Source organism: Ahaetulla prasina, chromosome 2 (genome assembly GCF_028640845.1).
Source record: "Ahaetulla prasina isolate Xishuangbanna chromosome 2, ASM2864084v1, whole genome shotgun sequence".
Taxonomy (NCBI): Eukaryota; Metazoa; Chordata; class Lepidosauria; order Squamata; family Colubridae; genus Ahaetulla; species Ahaetulla prasina.
The window spans coordinates 164,372,590-164,394,557 of NC_080540.1; the positions used below are offsets into that span (position 1 = coordinate 164,372,590).

A 21,968-nucleotide genomic window follows, 5' to 3' on the forward strand; every position below is an offset into this window, starting at 1 on the left:
GGAGGAGGAAGGGGCAGGGCAGGGCGGGGCGGGGCGGAGGAGGAAGGGGCGGGGCAGGGGCGGGGCGGCGGAATAGATCTCTCAGACCTACCCGGAAGCCGTCAGGCGCGCGCGCGTGCGCAAAGCTACCGGAAACCCCGCAGAGCGTGTACCGGGTCCCGATGTTTCCGCTTCCAGGGCGGCGGTGGGTGGAGGGGGGGTAGGACGGCTGCGGTGGGAATAGCAGCAGCGGCAGCAGCCGTAGCGGTGTTTCGCTTTCGTGTCTCCCCGGGAGAGAGGAGAGCCGGCACGCCGGGAGTTTGAACTCAGGTGCGGGGGCTGGGTGGGGCTGCGCGCGGGCGAGCGTCCCCTGGGAGGGGCGCGCGCACGCCTTAGGCGCTCGCGGGGAAAGAGGAGGAGGAGCAGCGGGGGTGGGAGAGGGTACGGCCGCCGCCCGCTCATTGTCCGCCCGGGCGGGGCGACGCGGGGGGGGGGAAAGGGGGAGGAAAAGCGGGCATTTGTTCTCGCGCGAGGCGGCGCGTGCTCGTCCACGCGCCCTTCGGCCCGATGAACCTTCGCTCGCTCTGCCGGGGGTTCGTCCGCCTCACCTGTTCGTCCGCCTTGGCTGCCTGTCTGCAGGGACCGGGAATACCTTGCAAGACGGGTGTTTTTAACGAGCGAGACGGAGCCATGAGCCCAGGTCTCCCCGATCCTTCCCGCCGACTCACTCTCACCCCGGTCGGGCTGCCCTGGAGGGAAGGAGTGTCGGTTTTTCAATGAGGCGGCCAAAGCAAGCGCCGCGCTTTTCTTCTTTGCGGTGCGAATTGTGTAGATGGATGCGGTGACAAGAGTTGGAAGGGACCTTGGAGGTCATCTAGTCCAACCCACCCCCCCTCCCGCTCACGCAGGAGACCTATAAAAAAAAAATCATCCTCTATTTGTAACGGCCTGATGGTCTTTGTCCGGTTCTCCTGGACCTTCCTGGAGCCAAAGGGTCGTGAAATTGTGAAGTAGCCGTTTACACCAACACGTGATTTCAAGTTGACCCCTGTCCTTAAAAGATTTGAGTCTGAACCTTGACATTTGTTCAGGGACGTTGCAGTAAAGAATTGGCTAGGATGGATAAAGGCTTAGTCGTTTTCCACAGTTCTGCAGGCTCCTCTCTGCGGAGATAACCTGGTATTAAAATATTCTTAATGTGGGGGAAATGTTGATGTTGATCCTTTTCCGAACAAAAAGGATCCAAAATACCAAACTTTTGGTTTTTGTGAACACCAATGTCCATGCTGTGCGGTGTATATTTAAAGGGTCAAGGATTCTCAATATTCCAATCCATTGAAAAAAAAAGGAAAGGTTTTAAATACGGTAGGAAATAAGAATTTGTTTTGTGTCATAGGTTTTAATGTCGGTTAAGTCAGGTTAGGGCCTTGCTGTTGTATTTTTCAGCTTTATTGCAATAATTGGCATGGAAAATCATATGGGCTTTTTCATAATCAACCCCCAACTTTTAATACAGGTAGTCCTCAACTTACAACCACAAATGAGTCCAAAACGTATGTTGTTAAGTGAGATATTAAAGGAGTTTTGCCCCAATTTACAACCTTTCTTACCACAGTCGTTAAGTGAATCATTGCAGTTGTAAAGTTTAGTAACATGGTTGTTAAGTGAATCTGGCTTCCCCATTGACTTTACTTGTCAGAAGGTCATAAAACCTGTTCACGCAACCCTGGGACACTGCAAACTTCATAAATATTCACACAACTCCAGGACATTGCAACCGTCATAAATATGAATGAGTTGCAAGCATCGGAATTTTGATCACATGACCATGGGGATGCTGCAACAGTCGTAAGTGTGAAAAACAGTCATGTCACTTTTTTCAGTGCTGTTGTAACTGAATGGTCACTAAATAAACTGTTGTAAGTCGAATGACTACCTGTACTAATTTTCTTCATTTTTTTCACTGTTTTTTTTCCAGTTTACTCTTGTTTACTCCAGTTTACTCTTGTGCATTGTAACATTTGGTTTCTTCAATGAGGCACTATAGATTACTTAGTATTTTCTAACTCTGGTGCCTTTCACTTGTATACTTTCAAGTCTGAGAATTCCCAACTCAAAATGGTCATTTCTGAAAATTTGGGGAAATTTCCATAATAATCTGAAATTTCCAATTTGGTCAACACAGTGTTATTGGTGCATGTATATTGTAATGCTTACTTACATAATCACATTGGTTTTGCTAAAAGGCATTATGTGCTTCATTCTGTCAATAATGTTAGATTTAAGGCTGTGTTGTGTAAAGTTAAAAAATGTGTTGATTTTGAGTTTAAAACATTTTTTATTGAACTATAGTAATGAAGAGACTAGGATGTTCATATTAAATACCATAAATAAAATAAATAATTAAACAGAATGGTTATGTGTGGAGACTAGTTTAACTTTGTAAAGTTTTAACAATCTCTATTTGAGTTACTAATATTTTAACATAAGAATCTGATTCAAATATCCACTGTGTATCTAGTGAGAAATTACCTTCATTGTATGAGTATAACCAGTTGTTTAACTGCAGTAGAGTATATCTGTGGTTTTGCTTAGATGGACTTTACAAAACATTGTGATTTTCTACATGATTCTTATATTTCCTACTGAGGTGTTTTTTTTAAGAAAACAAGCAGATATAAAATTCTTATATTAATGTTGCATTATGATAATGTCAGGGTTCCAAGGAACACCCCCAACAAAATAAAACTCTGAGGCTTGAGGTTCCTCAAAGTTCCAATTTATTAGAGATGTCATGTTGGCACAGCTGGGAAAACCCGAAACTGAAAGCTTCCAGGTTTTCCACACCCAGTGGACAGTTCACAGCCCTGCCCCACACCCACAAGTTCATCACATTGTCCAATCAACTCTTCACACTCAATTGGATACAATCTTCAGGCAGTCTCCATCAGACGCAGAATGTCCTTGAATATGGAATGTTGTTATGACTAACTTTCTACCGCTCCAAAAACAACCCCCTCCCAACTTCCCCAGCTAAAATATGTGGCAGTTAAGAAGCAAAAAAGAAAATTGCCTTTCAAAACTGACAGATATTTTAATATAGAAGAATACAGATCACCAAGGTGATGTACTGATTCAGCAGTTCAGAATTTAGTGCAAGAGCTTGCAGAAATCATATAGAGATGGGAACTTAGTAATAAGCAGAATACTTCAGTAGTCTAGAGACACCAATACCTTTTGCCATTGCAGTAAAACTATCTGGTGTGTAATTATAATTTTAAAAAATATTGTTCTCACTTTCTTTTTTTAAATATATGTATGTATATATATATATATATATATTTTCTCTTAACCCACAGGTGGAAACTGGAGGTGGACATACAGCAATATTGTGGCTTCTTTACAAGGAAGACCTCAGCACCCTTTCCCCCAGCAAGGGCCATCCTGAAGGGGGATTTAGGGTTGGGGTGACTCATCTGCAAGAGCAGCACAGTCTGTAATTTTCCTCAGCTTTTAACAAGGCTGGGAAAACTTGCTGCACGCCATTCTGGACTCTCCGACTCCAGAAAGATGTCAACAAAGTGGAAGGTATTGGACGGGACCGGCGCAGAAACGATTTACTGAAAAATCTTTGTAGTCGTAAAATTCTTTCCTGAGCAAGAGAGAGAGAGAAAGCGTAAGGACTTGGCGTAATCTCCGTGTTGAGGACTGTCAGACTAACGCGATGGCTCAGGTAACAGACCCCCGGTTCTCCCATCCTGTCCCACAGGAATCCATCATTGAAGAAGTGGCTGCTAAGAGCCATCTGTGATAATCTATTCTGTTGTCACATAAACTGTTCAGCTGTTGATGGTCTGCTGCAGGGGTCAGCACTGCAGAGCTTGGAGTGCTGGACCCCTCCCAAAGTTCTGGGGGTTACCAAGCTATTCTGGTCTTCTTCTCACAGCCATGTTTGGAGAATGTGTTTGCTTTCTCTTACAGCCAGTTCCAGTTCAAGCCGGAAATGTTTTCGTATTTTTCTCGTCTTTCGTTCCAAGCCTAGGGGCTTACATGCATGCTGGAGTAGGGGCTGATGGGAGAGGGATGAAGACCGTCAAAGCACTTCTACTGCCCCAACCCCATTTTCCAGCTTCACGTTTCATCAGCAATATTCGACTGTAGTATCAAAGTTTCTAGGTAGCACTATTTTTACAGTGGGATTTGCAAAAAAAAAAATGGGACAAAGTAAATGTGTAAAAACCTACATAAAACTTTATACCTACTTTTTTTTTTTATCATCTTCAGACTAACCCAAAAAGCCATCCCAGAAATTCAGCTTTGCCACCCAGATTATGTTATCTGCCATATCCTTTGCAACCCACTAAGGGGGGAGGGGGAGAAAAAGTACACCTCAGCCATAGGAAATTTGACTCTCTGTTTCACCCAATACATCAAACTGCATCTTTGTTTGATCTTAAAGCATTGAGTCTAATCCAGCATTTACTGCTGTATTTCTTTTTATGTACATTTTATTATTCACAGATTTCCTGTTCTCTTTACTTCCTCAGTCCAATGATCAATACATCTTGGGATCTTAAACTCATAGGGAAATGTTCTTCTGCCCTGGTTTTCCACTAGCCTTTTATGCCACTTTTCAAAAATCACAGAGTGTCATTCCAGAGCTTATTGCCCCATCAGGATGCCAGATACACTGTGAGGAAGTTAAAATGGCAGCTCCAGCAGTAGCCCTTATAGGCATGAGATCCATGTGTTACTGCCTTTTTTTCCTAAAGATCCTTGGAGAGATTGAAATGGCCATATCCTCTTTCCCCCCATCCCTCACAATAGCAACTGTGCAAGGAGGGACAGAGGGAGAGAGAATAATGTAGTCAAATCATCTAGGGAGAGCTGTCTGGTGGAGGCTTAAACCCAGATATCCTTGGTTCCAGACCCCTTCACACAAGTTGCCTATCTCAACTTTAGTGTCTGAAAGGAGGGGAGCTTTTTAGGCTCTACCTGACGGGCTTCATTCACAGAATCTGGCCAAGTTTTGCCACTGTTGGCAATGCTTTTTTTTCTTCAGCAAGAAGAATGCAAACAGAATCCCCACTGGCTGTAGGCTCCCAGTAGAGTGGCAATTAGGGCTTTACTAATCCCACTTCTATTTGTTTTACCATTCACAGAGTGAGGAGGTGGCCTGTTTCACTGCCACTGAGGCTGATGCCCAGCCAAACCCAGCTCCCGATTCTTCATAATTTTTTTTCCCTTCATGGCTGACTTAGCTCTTCTCTGAAGTATTGTAATTCTCTTTTTGTAATCATCTGTGACTAGAATGCTAGAGTCTGGCACGTGTCCAGATTGCTGCCATGCTGTACCTCTGTGCCTATGCAGTCCCTGGGTTGCAGATTCAGCTACTACATTTGGTGTTGAAAGTTGTCACTTTGACTTGTGCCTCGTTTAAGATGTTGGGGGACAGTGGGACATGCCCTTCGGGTTTTGCATTCTCCCTCTCCTATCTCCCTCTGTCTTTCACTTAATGGACAGCATCTGTTCTCTTGGCAATCAACACGACTTACTTTGTGTTAATGACCTCAGAGCGAGGCCCTGAAAGATTATTAAGCTAGGTCTCCAGACATAACCAAACTGCAGAGTTTCTGCTGTTTTATGGCTGTCTCTCAACATCTATCTTTAAATATGAGCAAAACGATAGAAGCCAAGGCTGCCAGTTAGTCTCTTAATTCGTTGGAGAAGAATTGATGGAAATGCTTTGCCTTAGGGAAGCTGACCAATAGCCGTGGATTTAAGAAAGCTTGGGAGGATAACTAAATAAAACAAGCACGCTTTTATGGTCTAGATGGCAAATGGAAATAACTTTCATGCCTGCATATGTACGTGTAGAATTCTGTCTGTCTTCATGACCCTGCTAGCACAGAGAATAAACAGTTAACTTGCTGTGCATGGGGGATGAGAATTGTCCCAGATAACAAGGAAAGATGTTCAGAAAAGCCAGTCCTTTTCCCCTTGCTTTAATGGATAGCTGTACACAGAAAGCTGAACAACTTGGATTCTGGTAGATGTGAAATGATTTCCAAGACACAGAAAAGTTGAGTTCTTCAGCTGTTCAAAGGAGAAGCAAGCATCAGAGGTGGCATTGGCATCATGATGGTTGAGTGTGTTGGCACTTCCTTAAAGAAGCCATGCCTGTTTCTCAATGGGCACAGTAACCAGGCTTTCCCAGGAAAATACACCTTTTAAGTTATGGAGGGGGACAGGGTGAGATTAGCTTGTGACACCCTATCAGCACTTCCTTAACTCACATATATACAGCTAGTCCTCAACTTGTGACCACAATGGAGCACAACGTTTATGTTGCTAAGTGAGAAATTCCTTAAGTGAGTTTTGCCCCATTTTACGACTTTTCTTACTACATTTGTTAAGCGAATGACTACAGTTGTTAAATTAGTAACACAGTTGTTAAGTGCATCTGGTTTACCCCATTGATTTTGCTTGTCAGAAGGTTGCAAAAGGTGATCACATGACTCCGGGTCACTGCAACCGTCATAAGTATGAGTTGTCATGCATCTGAATGTAAATCACATGACCATGGGGATGCTGCAATAGTCATAAGTGTGAAAAATGGTCATAAGTCACTCTTTTCAGTGCCATTGTATCTTCGAACGGTCACTAAACAAACTTGTAAGTCGAGGACTACCTGTATTTACCTGAAATCACATGGCTTTTGTGTGGGTCCAGGAAATAGGCAGCTTTTTAAAGAAAACGGCAGGAAGTACAGTGTGGCCATCTCACCTCTTAATCACCTTTTGGGGTTTGGATCCAAAGTTGGTTCTTTCAAGGAAATTTTTGGAAGCATTCCTAAACTGACCTAACGAGAGTCTTCTCTCTCATCAGACATGATTGACATTCGCCAATCTTTAGTGGGTAAGCTTGCAAAATCTGCAGCAAGTCTGACTGTACGTCAGATTGTAGCCCAATCCTTAAAAGGCACAGCCGCGATCTTAATAGGGATGACTTCTTGGTTTGGAATCAGCTTGGCTGTATTGTTTGAGGTCATTGTGGTTTTTGTTTTTCTCTACAGGCGAGCCTCCTGGCCTGCGAGGGACTGTCCGGTGTTTGCCTGGTGCCAACAGTTGCCAGCAAGAAGATGATGCCGAAGCAAAGCTCTAAGCAGGTGGAGAACGGGGAGAGAGGGGGTGCACCGGACATGCTGGTAAGGGCCAGCCTGTTTTCAGCTGTCTGATGCTGCACCTGTGCTTCGTTGTTCTCTGTTCCAGACACGTTGGATGATGGAGCAGAGAAAACAGGATTGGGGCAAGGGAGGCTTGGCTTGCAAATTGCCAGATTAAATTTTTAAGCCGTTGTAGCCAGTCTCCTCCTTTCTTGTCTGCCAGAGTCATCGCAAGGAGAGTGAGAAATCACGTAGTCGGAAGGAAGAAGAAACAGCAGAAGGGTCTCCTCCTAAAAAATCCCTTAAAAAGGCAGGTAATCTTTCATTATATGGCCTAGTAAAGATCAAGCTCTCCACAGAATGCCTGTCCTGCTCTCAGAAGCCGTCAAGATGATGTAGCTAAAAAAACAGAAGCTATCAGCTGGAAGTGGGTTCTCCTCCCACCCACCCCCATACTGGTGAGCAGGGCTGTGATTTGTTTTCAGGAAATTTCTACCTAGTTTCTAAGCCTGAAGTAGCTTCCAGTTTAAATATGTGAAACGACAATAATGAAAAAGTAAACTGTATAATTCAATTTTAGAAAGAGTTACAAGAGACGGGGTTAAAGCAAGCGCCTCAGTTTAAAAACCAGGAGCAAAGCAGGTAACTGAAAAGTGTTAAAAGCATGAAGAAAGAAAAAGCATATACCAACCTTCCAATATTCAACAGAAGGGGCAAGTGAGATTGTTTTTAGTAAGGTATTCCCAAGCAGCGGTGTCACCACTAACAAGGCCTCTCCTCATATCCACAACAAGGAAACCTTTGAGCCTGGCTTGATGAAACTTGGCGCGGGGCTTCAAGGTCTGACGGCAGTGCTTGAACAGCTTCATGCAGGTAGTCAGGTTCCTTCAAATGATTGGGTGCAGGGGTGTCAAACTCGTGTCGTCATGGTGTCACATGACGTAGCATGACTTCTTTGCTAAACTGGGCGTGGGCGTGGCCAGCGCGTGACGAATCTGGCCCATGGGCCATGAGTTTGACACCCCTGATCTGGTGCAAAACCATGGAGAGCTTAATAATTTGTAACCGGTACTTTGCTTTGTGCTTTGGAAACCAATGAAAGCCAGTGCAGATGGGGAAAAATTCTGTAAAAAATGTTCTGAGTAGATGGCCATTTAAATCCACTTTGACCACTACCCTTTAAACTTCTAGGGTTTCTGCACACTTTTCAAGACAATCTTAGATAGACTCCTAGCCAGATGCTGGCTGGGAGTGATTTAGGCTGGCCAAATGGGCAAAAATTGAAAGATGCAACTGTTTTCACAAGCTGAAGATAAGCAGAACCACAACCATTGCTATAGCATATATGAGTAAGCCCAGGAATCTTCCATGGGAATGCATACCTGACTAGCACAAGCGTCTGTCTTTGTGCAGTTTTTATTTTATTTTATTTTTTATGATTGCAAGCCATCCAGGGTTACCCTGAGGTAAGATGGGTTGCCAATAAATTTTACAAATAAATCAAATTGTTAACTTCTCTACATGCTTGATTATTTTAAATAGTTCATGTGTTTCTGAAGAATAAGAAATAGGAGAACTTTATTGTTCAGGCTTGTGCAACATCTGTGACAAACTTCATTCTGCTCCAGGTCAGCCTGTTAATGATCATTATCCCTACCCAGGGTAGCCAATAAGATTTGTCATTTAATACATCTGGAAGGCAGAAATTCAGGGTTGAAGCTGTCAGATGCTTGACTAGGCGGCTTTTCCCCCTCACTTAGCGTCTGCTACATATTGAGGCACCGTGGTTAGAGTGCAGTATTGCAGGCTAATTCTGCTGACTGCCGGTTGCCTGCAGTTTGGCAGTTCAAATCTCACCAGGCTCAAGGTTGACTCAGCCTTCCATCCTTCCGAGGTGGGTAAAATGAGGATCCGGATTGTTGGGGGCATTAGGCTGACTCTATAAACCGCTTAGGGCTGTAAAGCGGTATATAAATCTAAGTGCTACTGCTATTATAAGACATCATCCTGTGGCTTGTGATCGTAGCAATATGGTTAGTTAGTGCCTCTGAATTTACTTTTAATTCTTGTGGCCGAATTACAATGCACATAGATACTGTTGCTGCATCCAGCACCTTTTGCACTGGAATAATTCAAACGAAGAACTTGGCAATCATTATGTGACCTTTTAAAATAAACATTGTCTTTCTATGAAATACCAAACAAAACAAAAAACAAAAAAACCCAAAACTTGTGGAGTTGTACTCTGAGCCCCGTAGATAATCTCTGGTGGTAAACCATAAGAATTGAAGAAAATACTATTCAGCTGAAGTAAATGAGATTAAAAGAATTGGGGCAAAGTACATTTTACATATTTAGCTAAAGTTAATGCTGTCAGATTATTTATCTTCCCAAGATTTCTGTTCTCTTTTAAAACTGTCCATCTGCTGTTAACAGACTCAGGCGCCCCGAGACAGATGACCAACCCTCAAGGGAAGGCTGGGTTTCTTTCTGTGGAATTGCCCTATAATACCCAAGACAGTGAAATAAATCGTTGGATGGCTGAGCAGATATTTGCTGGAAGCTCCATGTTAATAGTAACAGTTCTTCTTCAGAATGTTGCAATCTTATCCAAAACAGACCACAAGGGTTTGGGCATTCCTGGAAGTGTATCTCCCGAACAGGAAGTGGATTTTAATGCTCCAAGAAAAAATTGCTTCCTGGCCTGGAAACTCACAGACCACTCCACAGTTCTCAGATGCAGAGGAAGAACAGATTGCTTTGCACATGCCTATCATATATTAAGCTTAATGCGATAAAGTGGAAGTGGGCAAATATATACCCCCGTTTCTAGTCAAAGATCAACCTATTTCCGCCAGGGGTCAAACATCGGATTTTTTTGCATTTTTAACAGCAGAAGATATTAATGAATCTGTAATTTAAAAAAAAAAAAAATCCAGGCAGATCTGTTTTATACCGAACAAAGCTAAAGAAGCAAGATGTTATCAATTGTAGAAATTCAAAAGAGTTACATACATGAGAGAGATGCTTTGTTTTCTTCTGTTGTGTTGTGCAGTTCATTCTGTTGTGGCTTGAAACAGGGAGAGTGGACAGTCTGTAGTGGTAGCCCCCCAGCCTTTTGGGCACCTGGGACCGGTTCGGTGGAGAAAGGTTTTTCATGGACTGGAGGGGGTGCGGTTTCACATGTGGCCTGCATCCCACGGATGGGGCTTTGCTTGTTTGCGTGGCCCAGTTCTGGCATGCCAGTCCATGGACCAGGGGTTGGGGACCCCTGGTCTATAGAGGAGGCAGAGATACTATATAAGCACTGATAAATGTCTTAGCTAAACCTCCTGACAGACCTGCAAGTTAGAAGATATGCCCGGAAGATATGCCCATGTTGCCTCTTTGTTGAGAAGCTGTTCTATGCTTGCTTCCAGGTAATGGTGATAGAGCAGAATGGATCCTTCCAGGTCCGGATTCCCAAGAATTTTATTTGCGAGCACTGTTTTGGAGCGTTCCGGAGCAGTTACCACCTCAAGAGACATATCCTTATTCATACTGGTAAGAGTACGGTCATTTGCCAATTGATAGCATTAACTAAGGCATCTTGCTTTTGAAAATAGGCAACGGGGGAGGGACAGACCTTCACCTTGATATAATGCAGTTATAGAAATGGCTAGTTTATATTGTTATGGAAAAATAAAAAGTTGTGGTTTGATGTTAATGCTTTATTTTACTGCAGCAGAGGGACTCAGAAGTCAAAGCTTTTTTTTCTCTCTCTCCCCCCCCCACCCCCGTGTCTTCCTATTTGTTTTTGTATTTTATTCTATAATCTAATAAAATGTTTAAACACACAGACACACACAAAGAATATATATAATGCAGGTACAGATGCTTGACATACCAAGAACCAGAGAACCCAGCTCCTATTTTCACCCTGGAAGCAGTTTTGGTGCTCTAAGTCTTGCAAGTATAATAAAGGAAGTTTAGTGACACTACAGGTAGTCTTCGATTTATGACCAATTGCTTAGTGGCTGGTAAGAGTTGTGACAGATTTCCCCAGGGATACTTATGACCTGGTTATGAAATTCTGACACAAATACACACCCCCTGGTGACTGCATTTTTGGTGTTTGGCAAGTGGCCTCCGTTTATGACCATTTGCAATGTCCTGTGGTCACATTTGATGACATTTTCGCCCCAAAAAAACCCTAGCATTTATTTCTTGTTTCCAGCAAAACCAGCCGGTAGTGAACAGTTGGTTCACTTTAACAACTGTCACAGAAAAGGTTGTAAAATCAGACACATAGGGGACTTGCTTTATGATTGTCATGACTTATGACTGTAATGGGCCAGCTCTATTATGATTGTAAGTCGAGGACTACCTATACTGATTGTGATGCAGAGACTTAATTCACCACACCCTGCTGAAGGGTTATCAAATATTGTTCTCCATAGGAACAACTTTTATCCAGGTTATAACAGAATCCTTATGTATCAACCCATCTCTCAAATTCAGGCTTCCTTAATGTTGTGCAGTTCGGGCCACTCAAAGAACAAAAATGTTAGCTTTAAAACAGCATTCCAGTCAGTTGCCCTGTCCTTGGGCTACCAGTAGATGGCCCTCCTCCCTTCAAAATGCATTCACCAAATGCCAGCTTTAAGTAATTTAGATTTTTAAGATTGATAATTATATCGAGGAAAGAGAAATGGTTTACAAGTCTTCATGTTAGATTAGCCATGTTAGAGGGAGGTGGGATAGTTCTGTAAGTATTCTGCACTTCATTCTTCCAAAAATTCTGTAGTGTAAACAATGGAGTGGCAAAGTAGTTCTGTTTTACTGTAGAAGAGGAATTGCCTAGCAGACTGCAGTACTATGAGGCCTATTTTAAAAAGGATGCAGGAGAAATACTTTGGATTTCGGGTGAGCACTGTTCTTCTCTCTTATCCATGAAAGTCACTGGACTTCTTCCAGGCTGCCCCGTGGGCCTGAAAAAATATTGTGGCAGCAGCTGATGCTTTCAGTAGGTGATTGATTAATTAATTAATTAATTAATGTGATTCTTAAAGTAGCCATGTTCTTTAAATCACTTTCACATGTGGGCTTAAAGAAAGTCAGGCTTTTAAAATAAATAGCAAGGATCTACTGTTTTTGCATAAGGCCTGAAACACTTCTTCCAAATTCTGGACCATTTTTGAACTATCCATCTAATAAGTAGTACCCATCTATAACCAAATCTCTGGAATGTGCTCATCTTTAGAATTAAAAAAAGGCATTTTTTAAAAAAACAACCTTTGTAAGTTCATGGAATATTCTTTCAGGCCTGGGACTGTAAGGAAAAGGTTCATCTATTTCTTTTCTAAAAAACTGGATGCAGGAATAGCAACTTCCTCCATGTAGAAATAGACTTGCAGAAATAATCTCCGGCTTTTGGCGAAGTAGAAACCAGGGCTTCCATCTTCACAATCGGGACCTGCGTTGCCAAGAGAAAAGTAAGGTTAGGAGAGGCAAGAGTGAGAAATGACATCGCATTTTCATTTGGGTCTGGAGTGTCCTGTAGCATACATTTCACTAAGAACATCTCTTGCTTCAATGTCTTACATGCCTTCTCTAGGAATCTCTGCTTTGTATGGTTAGATCTTTGCTTAGAAGGATTCTTGACACCTTGTTTCCTCTAAAAGCATAGGAGTTACAGCTCTGGAAATAATTAGCTGCTCCCTCCTCTCTGTTAAAGGAGAGAAACCTTTTGAGTGTGACGTCTGTGACATGCGCTTCATCCAGAAGTACCATCTGGAGCGCCACAAACGTGTCCACAGTGGAGAGAAGCCATATCAGTGTGAACGCTGCTTGCAGGTAAGGACTCTTTTCATTTGTCTTCCACATTTAGAGTGGAAATCTTGCCAGACTTTGCAAAGTCTTTGTTAAGACTTTGCATCAGCATAGAGAAGAGCACTACGGCCTGTCTCCAGAACTGGACCATCTTTGGTCTGCTTCTCAGATGCATTTGCCAGAACCCCTTCAACGTTTGCCCAAACCACCTCCCTTTGACTGGCTTGTGCAATTGTAAGCTGTGTCCCTCTAGATTACTCCTACAACATCCCCTTCCCTTCTGGAGGACAGGCCCATGTTCATGGTTGCAAGCCCATCTCCTTCTCTATCCCTTGCATGGCCAGCCCCATTCACTATCCTGGTGGAGTCACACCAGTCCTATCCCTGACCCTCTCATTGGCCTCGTTTCTTTGAGCTACTACTGCCACTTCAGATAATCTCTTCATCTTTGCCTCAATGCTCATCACCATTTTTTCATCCCAGCCAAAATGTCCCTGACTCCTCCATTCCCTTGTGCTTCTTTTTTTTCCTTCTGGATCGCCTTCTCCAAGGTCAGTAAAATGAGGACCTAGATTGCTGGGGGCAATATGCTGACTCTGTAAACTGCTTAGAGAGGGCTGTAAAGCACCATGAAGCAGTATATAAGTCTTATTGCTATTGCTACCGTGTTTTCCCAAAAATAAGACTAGGTCTTATTTTTGGGAAAACACGGTAGCAATAGCAATAAGACTTCTATGGTGCTTTCACCTTGAAGGTCTTATTTTCTTTTAGCCCCCAAAATAAGCACCAGGTCTTATTTTTGGGAGATGTCTTACCCACTTACCTTAGGACCACCACAGCCAGACCTCCCACGCCCCAACATCTATCGCACCGCCGCCAGACTTTTCTGCAGCCGCTCGTGGCCAAATGCCACATGGCGCATCGTGCCGGTGTCTCCACTCACATCACGTGGCCTTCTGCCACGAACGGCAGCACTGGCACAATGTGCTACATAATGTCTGGCCACGAGTGGCCGCAGAAGAAGTCAAGAAATATTAAATATTTTGTTTTAATTCTGTTTTAAATTTGTTTGTATTCTGTGTTTTAATATGGCTGTAAACCGCCCTGAGTCCTTCGGGAGAAGGGCGGTATAGAAATTAAATTATAAATAAATAAATAAATAAAATAAAGCAACAGCTGTCAGAACATGGGATACCTGGCTGCGGCGGCCCTAAGATAAGTGTGTGCGGGGGTGTGGGGCACCTCCACACTGCCACCCTAGCTTGATTTTTATGCCTGCACCTCATCCCACCTTGTACAACCAGACGGTGGGACAGAGTGGTTGGGATCTTAAATAGGGGTTATTTTTGGGGTAAGGCTTATATTAGGCACAGGTAAAATTAAGCTAGGGTTTATTTTTGGGATAGGTCATATTTTTGGGGAAACACAGTATTCTCCCTTAAAACTCTTTCTCCTTTCTCTTCCTGACCTCTTAAGTGGTTGTAGCATCCATCAGCAGATATTCCAGTTTTCATCATCAAAAAACTAGGCAATTACGCAGGATTCATTTTTCTTTTCTTAGTAGAATGTCAATTCCTCTTAAGGTGGGGCTGAAAAACATTAGGGTGAATGTCACCCAGTTTAATTTCACAATTAAATTTTCCAACAACTAAATTGAAAGACTTGGATGTCAGATGAAATAACTGTATATAAGTCATATCATTTTTAAAAATGGAAAATTTTAAGGGTGGGAATAAATAGGTTGTGAGAAATTAAATCACCAATGGAGAAATCAATTAACTAATCAGTAATTGTTAATATAGTTAAAGTTTTATTTAAATAATGGCCCAACTTTGTTGTTCAGGCCATATTCTTCTCCTAAAGCATAGCCCTGGACAGTCCATTCAGAAGCCTCACTAGCCCATCTGAAATTACACACTTTTCCCCACGTGTTGAAGGAAATTCAGTCAGTTGTGGGTTTTGTTGTCATTCCAGAATTGTGATCTGGCATTCCTAAGGAAGGGTCCAGAATTTCCTGCAGGACTTTGAACTGGCCATCCAGTTCATGTTAGTTAGGTACCATGTTTTCCCGAAAATACGACCTCAGAAAGTCCTAGGTTGATTTTTACATGTGCCCAATATAAGCCCTACCCCCAAAATAAGCCCTAATTAAGACCCCACCCACTCCAGGGTGCACAGGTAAAAATTAAACTAGCGTGGGGATGGGGAGGGTGGAGCTGCCCTATTACTTACCTGTGTATAGTTGCAGCCAGCCCTCACACACCTCGGCCCATTTCTTTTGCTGCAGCCAGCAAGGCTTTCCTGCAGGCCTCTGTAGTTGATAACAGAGTTCCGGATCAATCCAGAGCTCTGTTATCGGCTACAGAGGCCTGCAGGAAAGCCGTGCTGGCCTTGCCAGATGAAGAAGTTCCTGAAGGCCTCCGATAGTGAAAAAGAGGCAAGAGATGATGTGTGCAAGTGAGGTGAGTCAGTTGATGACATCGCCCCCCCCCCAAAAAAAAGACCTGGTGCCTTTTTTTGATAGCAAAGAAAATATATGGGTCTTATATTCGGAGAAACACGGTAGTGTCAGTTTTGGAAGGCAATTTTCTTTTTTGCTTCTTAACTGCCACATATTTTAGCTGGGGAAGTTGGGAGGGGGTTGTTGTTGGAGTGGTAGAAAGTTAGTCATAACAACATTCCGTATTCAAGGACATCCTGCGTCTGATGGAGACTGACTGAAGATTGTATCCAATTGAGTGTGAAGAATTGATTGGACAATGTGATGAACTTGTGGGTGTAGGGCAGGGCTGTGAACTGTAAACTGGGTGTGGAAAACCTGGAAGCTTTCAGTTTCGGTTTTTCCCAACTGTGCCAATATGACATCTCTAATAAATTGGAACTTTGAGGAACCTCGAGCCTCAGAGCTTTATTTCGTTGGGGGTGTTCCTTGGAACCCTGACAGGTACTGTAGTTAGTTAGGCCAGCCATTTTAATTCTATGTCTGTGCAAAACTGAAAGGAAAACTACAAACCCTGCATTTTAGTTGCGGTTCAGCTTTTTTTTTTTAAATCCTCTGGAAAGTCAATGTGAAGCACAGAGTATTCCCTCTTCTAACTTTTTCCCAAGGGGTAACTCTATGAGAGATTGGTGGAGAAAGTAGAACTCCTTCACAGAGAGCTTCCCTGACAGAAGGAGAAGATCCTGGTTTGCCCCACGATATTCCTACTTCCAGACACAAAGGCCCACTGCGCCACCTTCAGTTTTTCAATTGCACTGACCTAGAATGCAGGGTTTCTGACTTTGCTTTTGGTTTTGCATAGAGCAGGGGTGGGGAGAACGATGGCCCTTTTATGATTGGTGGACTTCCTGCTGGCTCAGCAACTCTGGGAGTTGAAGTCCACAAGTCATAAAGGGGCCATCGTTTTCCCCACCTTTGGTCTAGAGCACTGGTCTCCAACCTTGGCAAGTTTAAGCCTGGACGACTTCAACTCCCAGAATTCCACAGCCAGCAAAGCTGAAGTTGAAGTCCTCCAGGCTTAAACTTGCCAAGGTTGGAGACCCCTGGCCTAGAACCTTTGTCTTTTTGGTCATCTCCGGATTATTATTTTTTCCCTCTCTTTTCCCTTTCACAGAGCTTCTCCAGGACAGACCGGTTGCTGAGACACAAACGAATGTGCCAGGGCTGCCCCAGCAAAGCATCTGACTCCCAGCTACTGCTTTAGGGTTGGGCCATAGAAGAGGCTTTTAAGAAGCTGCTGGGAAGTCCACCAGAGGCTCTGGGAGTGGGCTTGTTCACCTGCTTGTGTTTTGTGCCCGAGTTTGCTTGCTGAGCCTACTCCTGTGGAAGGAGCAGAGCTGAGTGGGCACAGACTTCAACTATGGTCTTGACACTGTAAATACATGGAGGACGAAGCAGGGCTGGCTCCCAGCCATTGGGAAGCTCACTGCAGTTGTGGATAAACATTGCCGGGGTGCGCTTTCTGTTTCTGTTTTAGTTCGTCTTCTTTTTTTTTCTTTTTTTTCTTTCTTTTTTTTGAAATTATCACCATTTGCCTCAGGAAAGGCTTTGAAAGCATTGCGGGGGGGCCTTCCGCGAGCCATTCCAACCAGATCCGGTGCTCTCCATTAACAGATGATCTGCCAGCTGGCCTGATATTTGGGCTTGCAAAAAAAAAAAAAAGTGGAAGGACAACAGGCAAATATTTTATGAGAAACAGTGATCACCGCCAGTCAAGCAGTGAACTTTTTTTTGCGGAGCTGATCCTGGCAGGATACTGTGGCCTGGGATCACAGGAGTCTGTCTCATTTACACTAGGCCGTAAGGCCTACAGGACTTTCCCTCCCCCACCCCCACCCCTTTCCGTGCTATTCCCTTTAACAGTGATTTGTGGTCTCGACTTTCAGGTTTCAAGAAACAAGGGCTGCAGAAGGTGACAAATGCTCTTGGGTCAACCTAGAAGTCTACCTTAGATGTGTTCCATTTATTGAGATCCAGTTGATATTCAGCTGGCTGGAAGGCTCTGTTTTCCTCCCGGGAGAGGAAGATAACTTGCGTGTGGTCCCTTCGCTTTCCCTTGTAAATAGCCATCCATTCAGGATGTACCTGTTACATATCTCTTCATGCGGAATCCAGAGCTTTCTTAGGTGGCAATCCTGTTTTCCTAAATACATGAAAAGCCAGCTCTGGCCCATGGGCACCTATCTCCTAAACTTGATACTGAAGAACTGCAGCCTCTGTGGGGGAGGGACTTTGGCCTCTTGATATGTCTCTTGGAATAAAATACTGGAGGACTAAAGGTCAGCATTCCCATGCACCATGAATTCTGATTGCTCCTGGGCTGCTTCGTTGACGTTTGAAAAAGAGGCTTGTTGCCAATATGCAAATTTTTATATGTGCTATTATTTCAATTTTAGTTGCAACAGGCAGTGGCAAGTTTGCAAGGGGAAAAAAAGGAACCCTCCCAAGTCCTTTGTTCCTCACTGTCGCATTTACCGTGATCTTTCTAGAGGGCAAGTAATAATTTGTCTGTGAGACTGGAATTTACTTGTTAGGGACAAGCGCCTCCATCTGAACGATAGATACAAATCTCATTTGTGCTTCAAATACATCTCTCCCTGAGTTAACTTCTGAGTTCGCCAGAGCACCTTGCTTTAAGCCAGGTTTTAACCAAGGGCTGTGTTGGTGGAGAAATGGTGGTCTTTGTTTGGTCGAGCTGGAGAGGTTCGTTCTTGAGGGCCTGCATTTCAGCCTATGCAACTAGAAAAGTTTTATAATCAGAGATGGGATACTTTAGATGAGCGTTTTTCAAACTTGACAACTTCAAAAGGTGTGAGCTTAACTCCCAGATGTGTGGCTGGGAAATTCTGGGAGCTGATCTTAAAAATTCCCAAATTTGAAAAACCTCTGCTTTAGTTCAAGATTGCTCCCCCACTCCCCACAACCATTTAAGAGGTTTCAATGTATTAGCAAAAGGCATTGTTCTTTTGATCATCTTTCTTCTTGCTGCCTGTCATGGGAGTTGTAGTCCAACAAATCTGAATTACATTAGCTTGGGGAATGTTACTATAGAGGAGATCATATTTTTTTTAAAATAAAAGAGCTCTTTAATTTCCTTCCCTCTGTTCATCAGAAGACGCAAGTTTATTCCCAGCCTTGTTACATTTCTAAAATTAACACCAATTTCTAGTCTGCAGTTTATGGGAATGATTAGAACACCCCAAACTCTTGGAGGTCTGTTGCAATTTTTAGTGGGGCTGATAAAAATTAAAATGGCTACTCTTTAGAAAGATCATATGTCTTTCAGTTTACTGAGGACTGTTTTTCCCCAAAAGGAAATAAAATAATTGCTGTAGGAAGAAGCTTGAGGAAATGTAGATATTTGGGGGTGAGGGAGGGAAGGGAAAGGAAATGTAACTGTTTCAGGGGGAAATAGCAATGTGCTCAGGTGGGAAAAGAAAACTTGCTTGAGTAGAAGAAATCTCTTTATCAAGTACTAGATGTTTTTCTGTCCTTCCGGTCTTAATCTAATAATTGAGACATGGCACTACAAAGCATATTCACAGTTGCCTAGTATTTCCCCAAGAGGTAAGGTGAATCTCTTGAATGAACTGCCTCATACTGCCGGATCCTTTATGTGCCAAGCAGAGTAATTACTCAATGCTGTTTTGATTCCTTCAGGCAGGGGTCTCAAACTGGTGGCCTGCGGGCCGGATGCATCACATGCTGGCTACGCCCATCCCAGCTCCACGAATGGGAAAAAATGTCACAAAACGTCACGTGATAGCAATGTGATGCGGTGAGTTTGACACCCATGCTCTAAAGCAGGGGTCTCCAATCTTGGCGACTTTAAACTTGGAGGACTTCAATTCCCAGCAAAGCTGGCTGAGAAATTCTGAGAGTTGAAGTCCATCAGGCTTAAAGTTACCAAGGTTGAAGACCTCTGCTCTAAAAAATGTGCAGCTTTAGGAGCACAGGGATGTGTTTTGCTTAGGCTCTGCATCTTGCTAGAGTGCTGCCATAGGGACTCGGGAGGCTAATGAATACCATGTACTCTGGGAGAGGAATTCTATAAGCTGCTGCACACTCTATACCAGCGCAGTCATTTACCAATAACCTAGATAGGCTATTAATTGGTGTCTGCCAATTTTGTTGTCCAGCTCTTTCTTCCTGCTCAGGAGTGAAGGAAGACGAATGTTAACCTCAAAAAACAAGTTGCATGTGACTTTAATTGCTGAATTTTGCTCAGAAGTGGACTATAGTATAGTGTTGTAAGAACAGGATGGGGGAGAAGGCAGAAAGAGCAACCATAACAATTCAGTGATTAATAATTGGACAAAATAATAGGGTTCAAGCATTTTTTTTATTGTTAAATAATCGCCTGCAGGCAGTATGTTAGCAAAATGGGGGGGGGGGATGATAGTTTTCTGTGGGAGAAGGTTTTATTTAAACAAATCGCTTGGCCCACCCCAGTAAAAGCAATAGCATCTATTAACTGCTGCTGGTTCACCCCAACTAGAAATTTTATGCCATGAGTAATTTTTGCACTAAGATCTTTGCATTTATTTTTCTTGACTGAGATGAAATTGAAAGGAAGTGAAACTTGTCTGGAAGTTTCACTGATTGCCACTCTTTAAAGTGCAAGGGACCAAAACCATTTCAGAATGTAATTTGTTTTGTTCAAATAAAATTATGCAGAGGCAGTGAGGTGAAAAGAGGACTAATTTGCTGAAGGTTCAAGAAGAAAGTGAGACTTAGCTTTTAGGTAAAAACAATGTACTGTTTTAAAATATTCAGTGTTTTAAAATATTCAGTAGCCGAACAATGGATGGGATTGCAGCAAGGAGTTGGATGAATTGGATGGCTTGGCAATTCCAGGTAGCAGCAGACTGGAAAATGGGTTTTGCATAAACACAGAAGTGTGCTTCCTTTGCAGGAATATAGAGATACACAATTTTACCAACACTATCTATGGTAATGTCTCTCCTGGAGATAGTCTTTAGAGAGTATGTGCAACAATTTTTACCTGTATCTTTGTCCAACCTGAATATATTGTTTATACATGTGACTCACAGGAGGTTTTCAAGTCTGTAATTCTGACAGATACGGTCTTGTGTGTGTGGAACATGGCAGTGTATGCAAGCCAACCTGTGTGACAGTCAGGTGGACTGGAATCTTCGTGTACCCGAGGAGTGCCTGTATTTGTGTTGCCCTAAAGGGCAGCCAGGGGCACATTTTTGAAGGAGCTTTATTTCTTACTTCCTTTCCTCCATGGAAATAAGAAATCCCGTTTTGACAATGGATGCCATTGGGAGCTGTTGCTATTCCCATTCCTTTTCTGGGTGCTGGTAGCAGAAGGACAAATTGTGCTTGTCACATGGATCGGGTGCCTTAAGGTGCTTTCCGATGTGGTGCTGCTGGTCTTAATTTAGGAGTTTGTTCCAGTAGAAAGAAAATGTAAAGGATCTTTTCTTGCAGTTCATATTTGGCTTTTACATAGACCTCCTGAAAGGAAAACAATCTAGCACTTCAGCCTGACCAGATAGCCTCTGGACTTAATGTGAAGGTCCAATAGCTTTTTCTAAGATAATTTATTTTCCTTCCCTTTAACTCACCGATTTTGCAGGGAAGGGAATTGGGGCAGGGGTGTGTTACCCAAGGACAGGATCACTTTTAAATTGTAGTTTTTATAAGATGCTATAAACTTGTATCTTTTTACCATTACAGTGTGGTGTCTTTTCCTTTTTGTGTGTGTGTTCTATTTCAGTAATTGGAATAAACTCGGCTTGCTTTCCCTCCCAAGCCTTAGCTTCACTGCTTCTCCATACCATTAACTTGGGTGTTACATATTCTTTGACCAGCTTGTTTTATTGTGCCACATACTTGGATGAAGGACCTGCAGTGGAACACAGGCACAGAGAAGATGGCACAAAACTGCCTTCACAAGATTCAAATGTTCTTTCAGTTTTCTGAAGTTGCATTCCAGTGGTGGACCAGGTCATAGCCAGAGTGATAGGGCTGACTTTAAAAGATAATTAAGTTGCTGATCCATACTGACCATAACTCTGTCAACGGCTGGTAAGTGTATCTGAGCTTTCAGGTAGAAATCCCTCAGTTATAGATCTAGGAGAGTATGCCTTCCTAATAAAAAAAGGGGGGAAAATATACTTACCGGGTTCACATGTACCATATGTGTAGCAGCTTGCCATGATGGCTGCTCAGAATATCACTAGGTGTGCTGTGAGAAAGAGGTAGGTTTTATGTTGACTATGCCCAGATCAGCGGTGATGCTGGAAGCTAAACGTCTGATTCCTAAACTTCCAGGTTGTTGGTTCCAGAAATACCCAATTTCCAACCTTCTGCATATTGGTGGACTACAGAAACTTTAAACCACCTAACTTCATTGGAAGGAAGGGGTGTTTGCTCCTGTTGGACATTTTACTTTGGCTGAATTAATGCTTTCTGCCCACCATTAAGACAACGCTAAATTAATCCAATGTGAAATTGGATTGCTGGAAGAATACAAGGAGAAAC

General features: G+C 43.1%; 2 protein-coding genes across 9 annotated transcripts in view; one reads left to right on the top strand and one right to left on the bottom strand.

Annotated features, from left to right (window-relative positions):
• Positions 1-685, bottom strand: part of CSAD (cysteine sulfinic acid decarboxylase) — a 38,408-nt gene extending 37,723 nt beyond the window's left edge. Inside the window, exon 1 of the mRNA XM_058170978.1 lies at positions 588-685. Within this exon, the coding sequence (XP_058026961.1) occupies positions 588-671 (84 nt within the window). The 5' untranslated portion in view covers positions 672-685. The remainder of the gene's footprint in view (positions 1-587) is intronic.
• Positions 181-21,158, top strand: ZNF740 (zinc finger protein 740). Of its 8 annotated transcripts, XM_058170993.1 has the most exons (8): positions 1,214-1,344; positions 3,339-3,712; positions 3,961-4,155; positions 7,055-7,186; positions 7,368-7,458; positions 10,564-10,687; positions 12,808-12,979; positions 16,570-21,158. In XM_058170993.1, the coding sequence occupies exons 4-8, from the start codon at positions 7,121-7,123 to the stop codon at positions 16,657-16,659; spliced, it is 543 nt and encodes a 180-aa protein (XP_058026976.1). In that variant the 5' UTR covers positions 1,214-1,344; positions 3,339-3,712; positions 3,961-4,155; positions 7,055-7,120; the 3' UTR covers positions 16,660-21,158. The 8 variants fall into 8 exon arrangements, with proteins under 8 accessions (XP_058026970.1, XP_058026973.1, XP_058026975.1 ...); XM_058170987.1 differs by lacking the exons at positions 1,214-1,344; positions 3,961-4,155 and adding an exon at positions 181-309; XM_058170990.1 differs by lacking the exon at positions 3,961-4,155 and having other exon boundaries at positions 1,210-1,344; positions 7,055-7,147; positions 7,368-7,454; positions 12,813-12,979.
• The last annotated feature ends 810 nt before the right edge of the window (positions 21,159-21,968 follow it).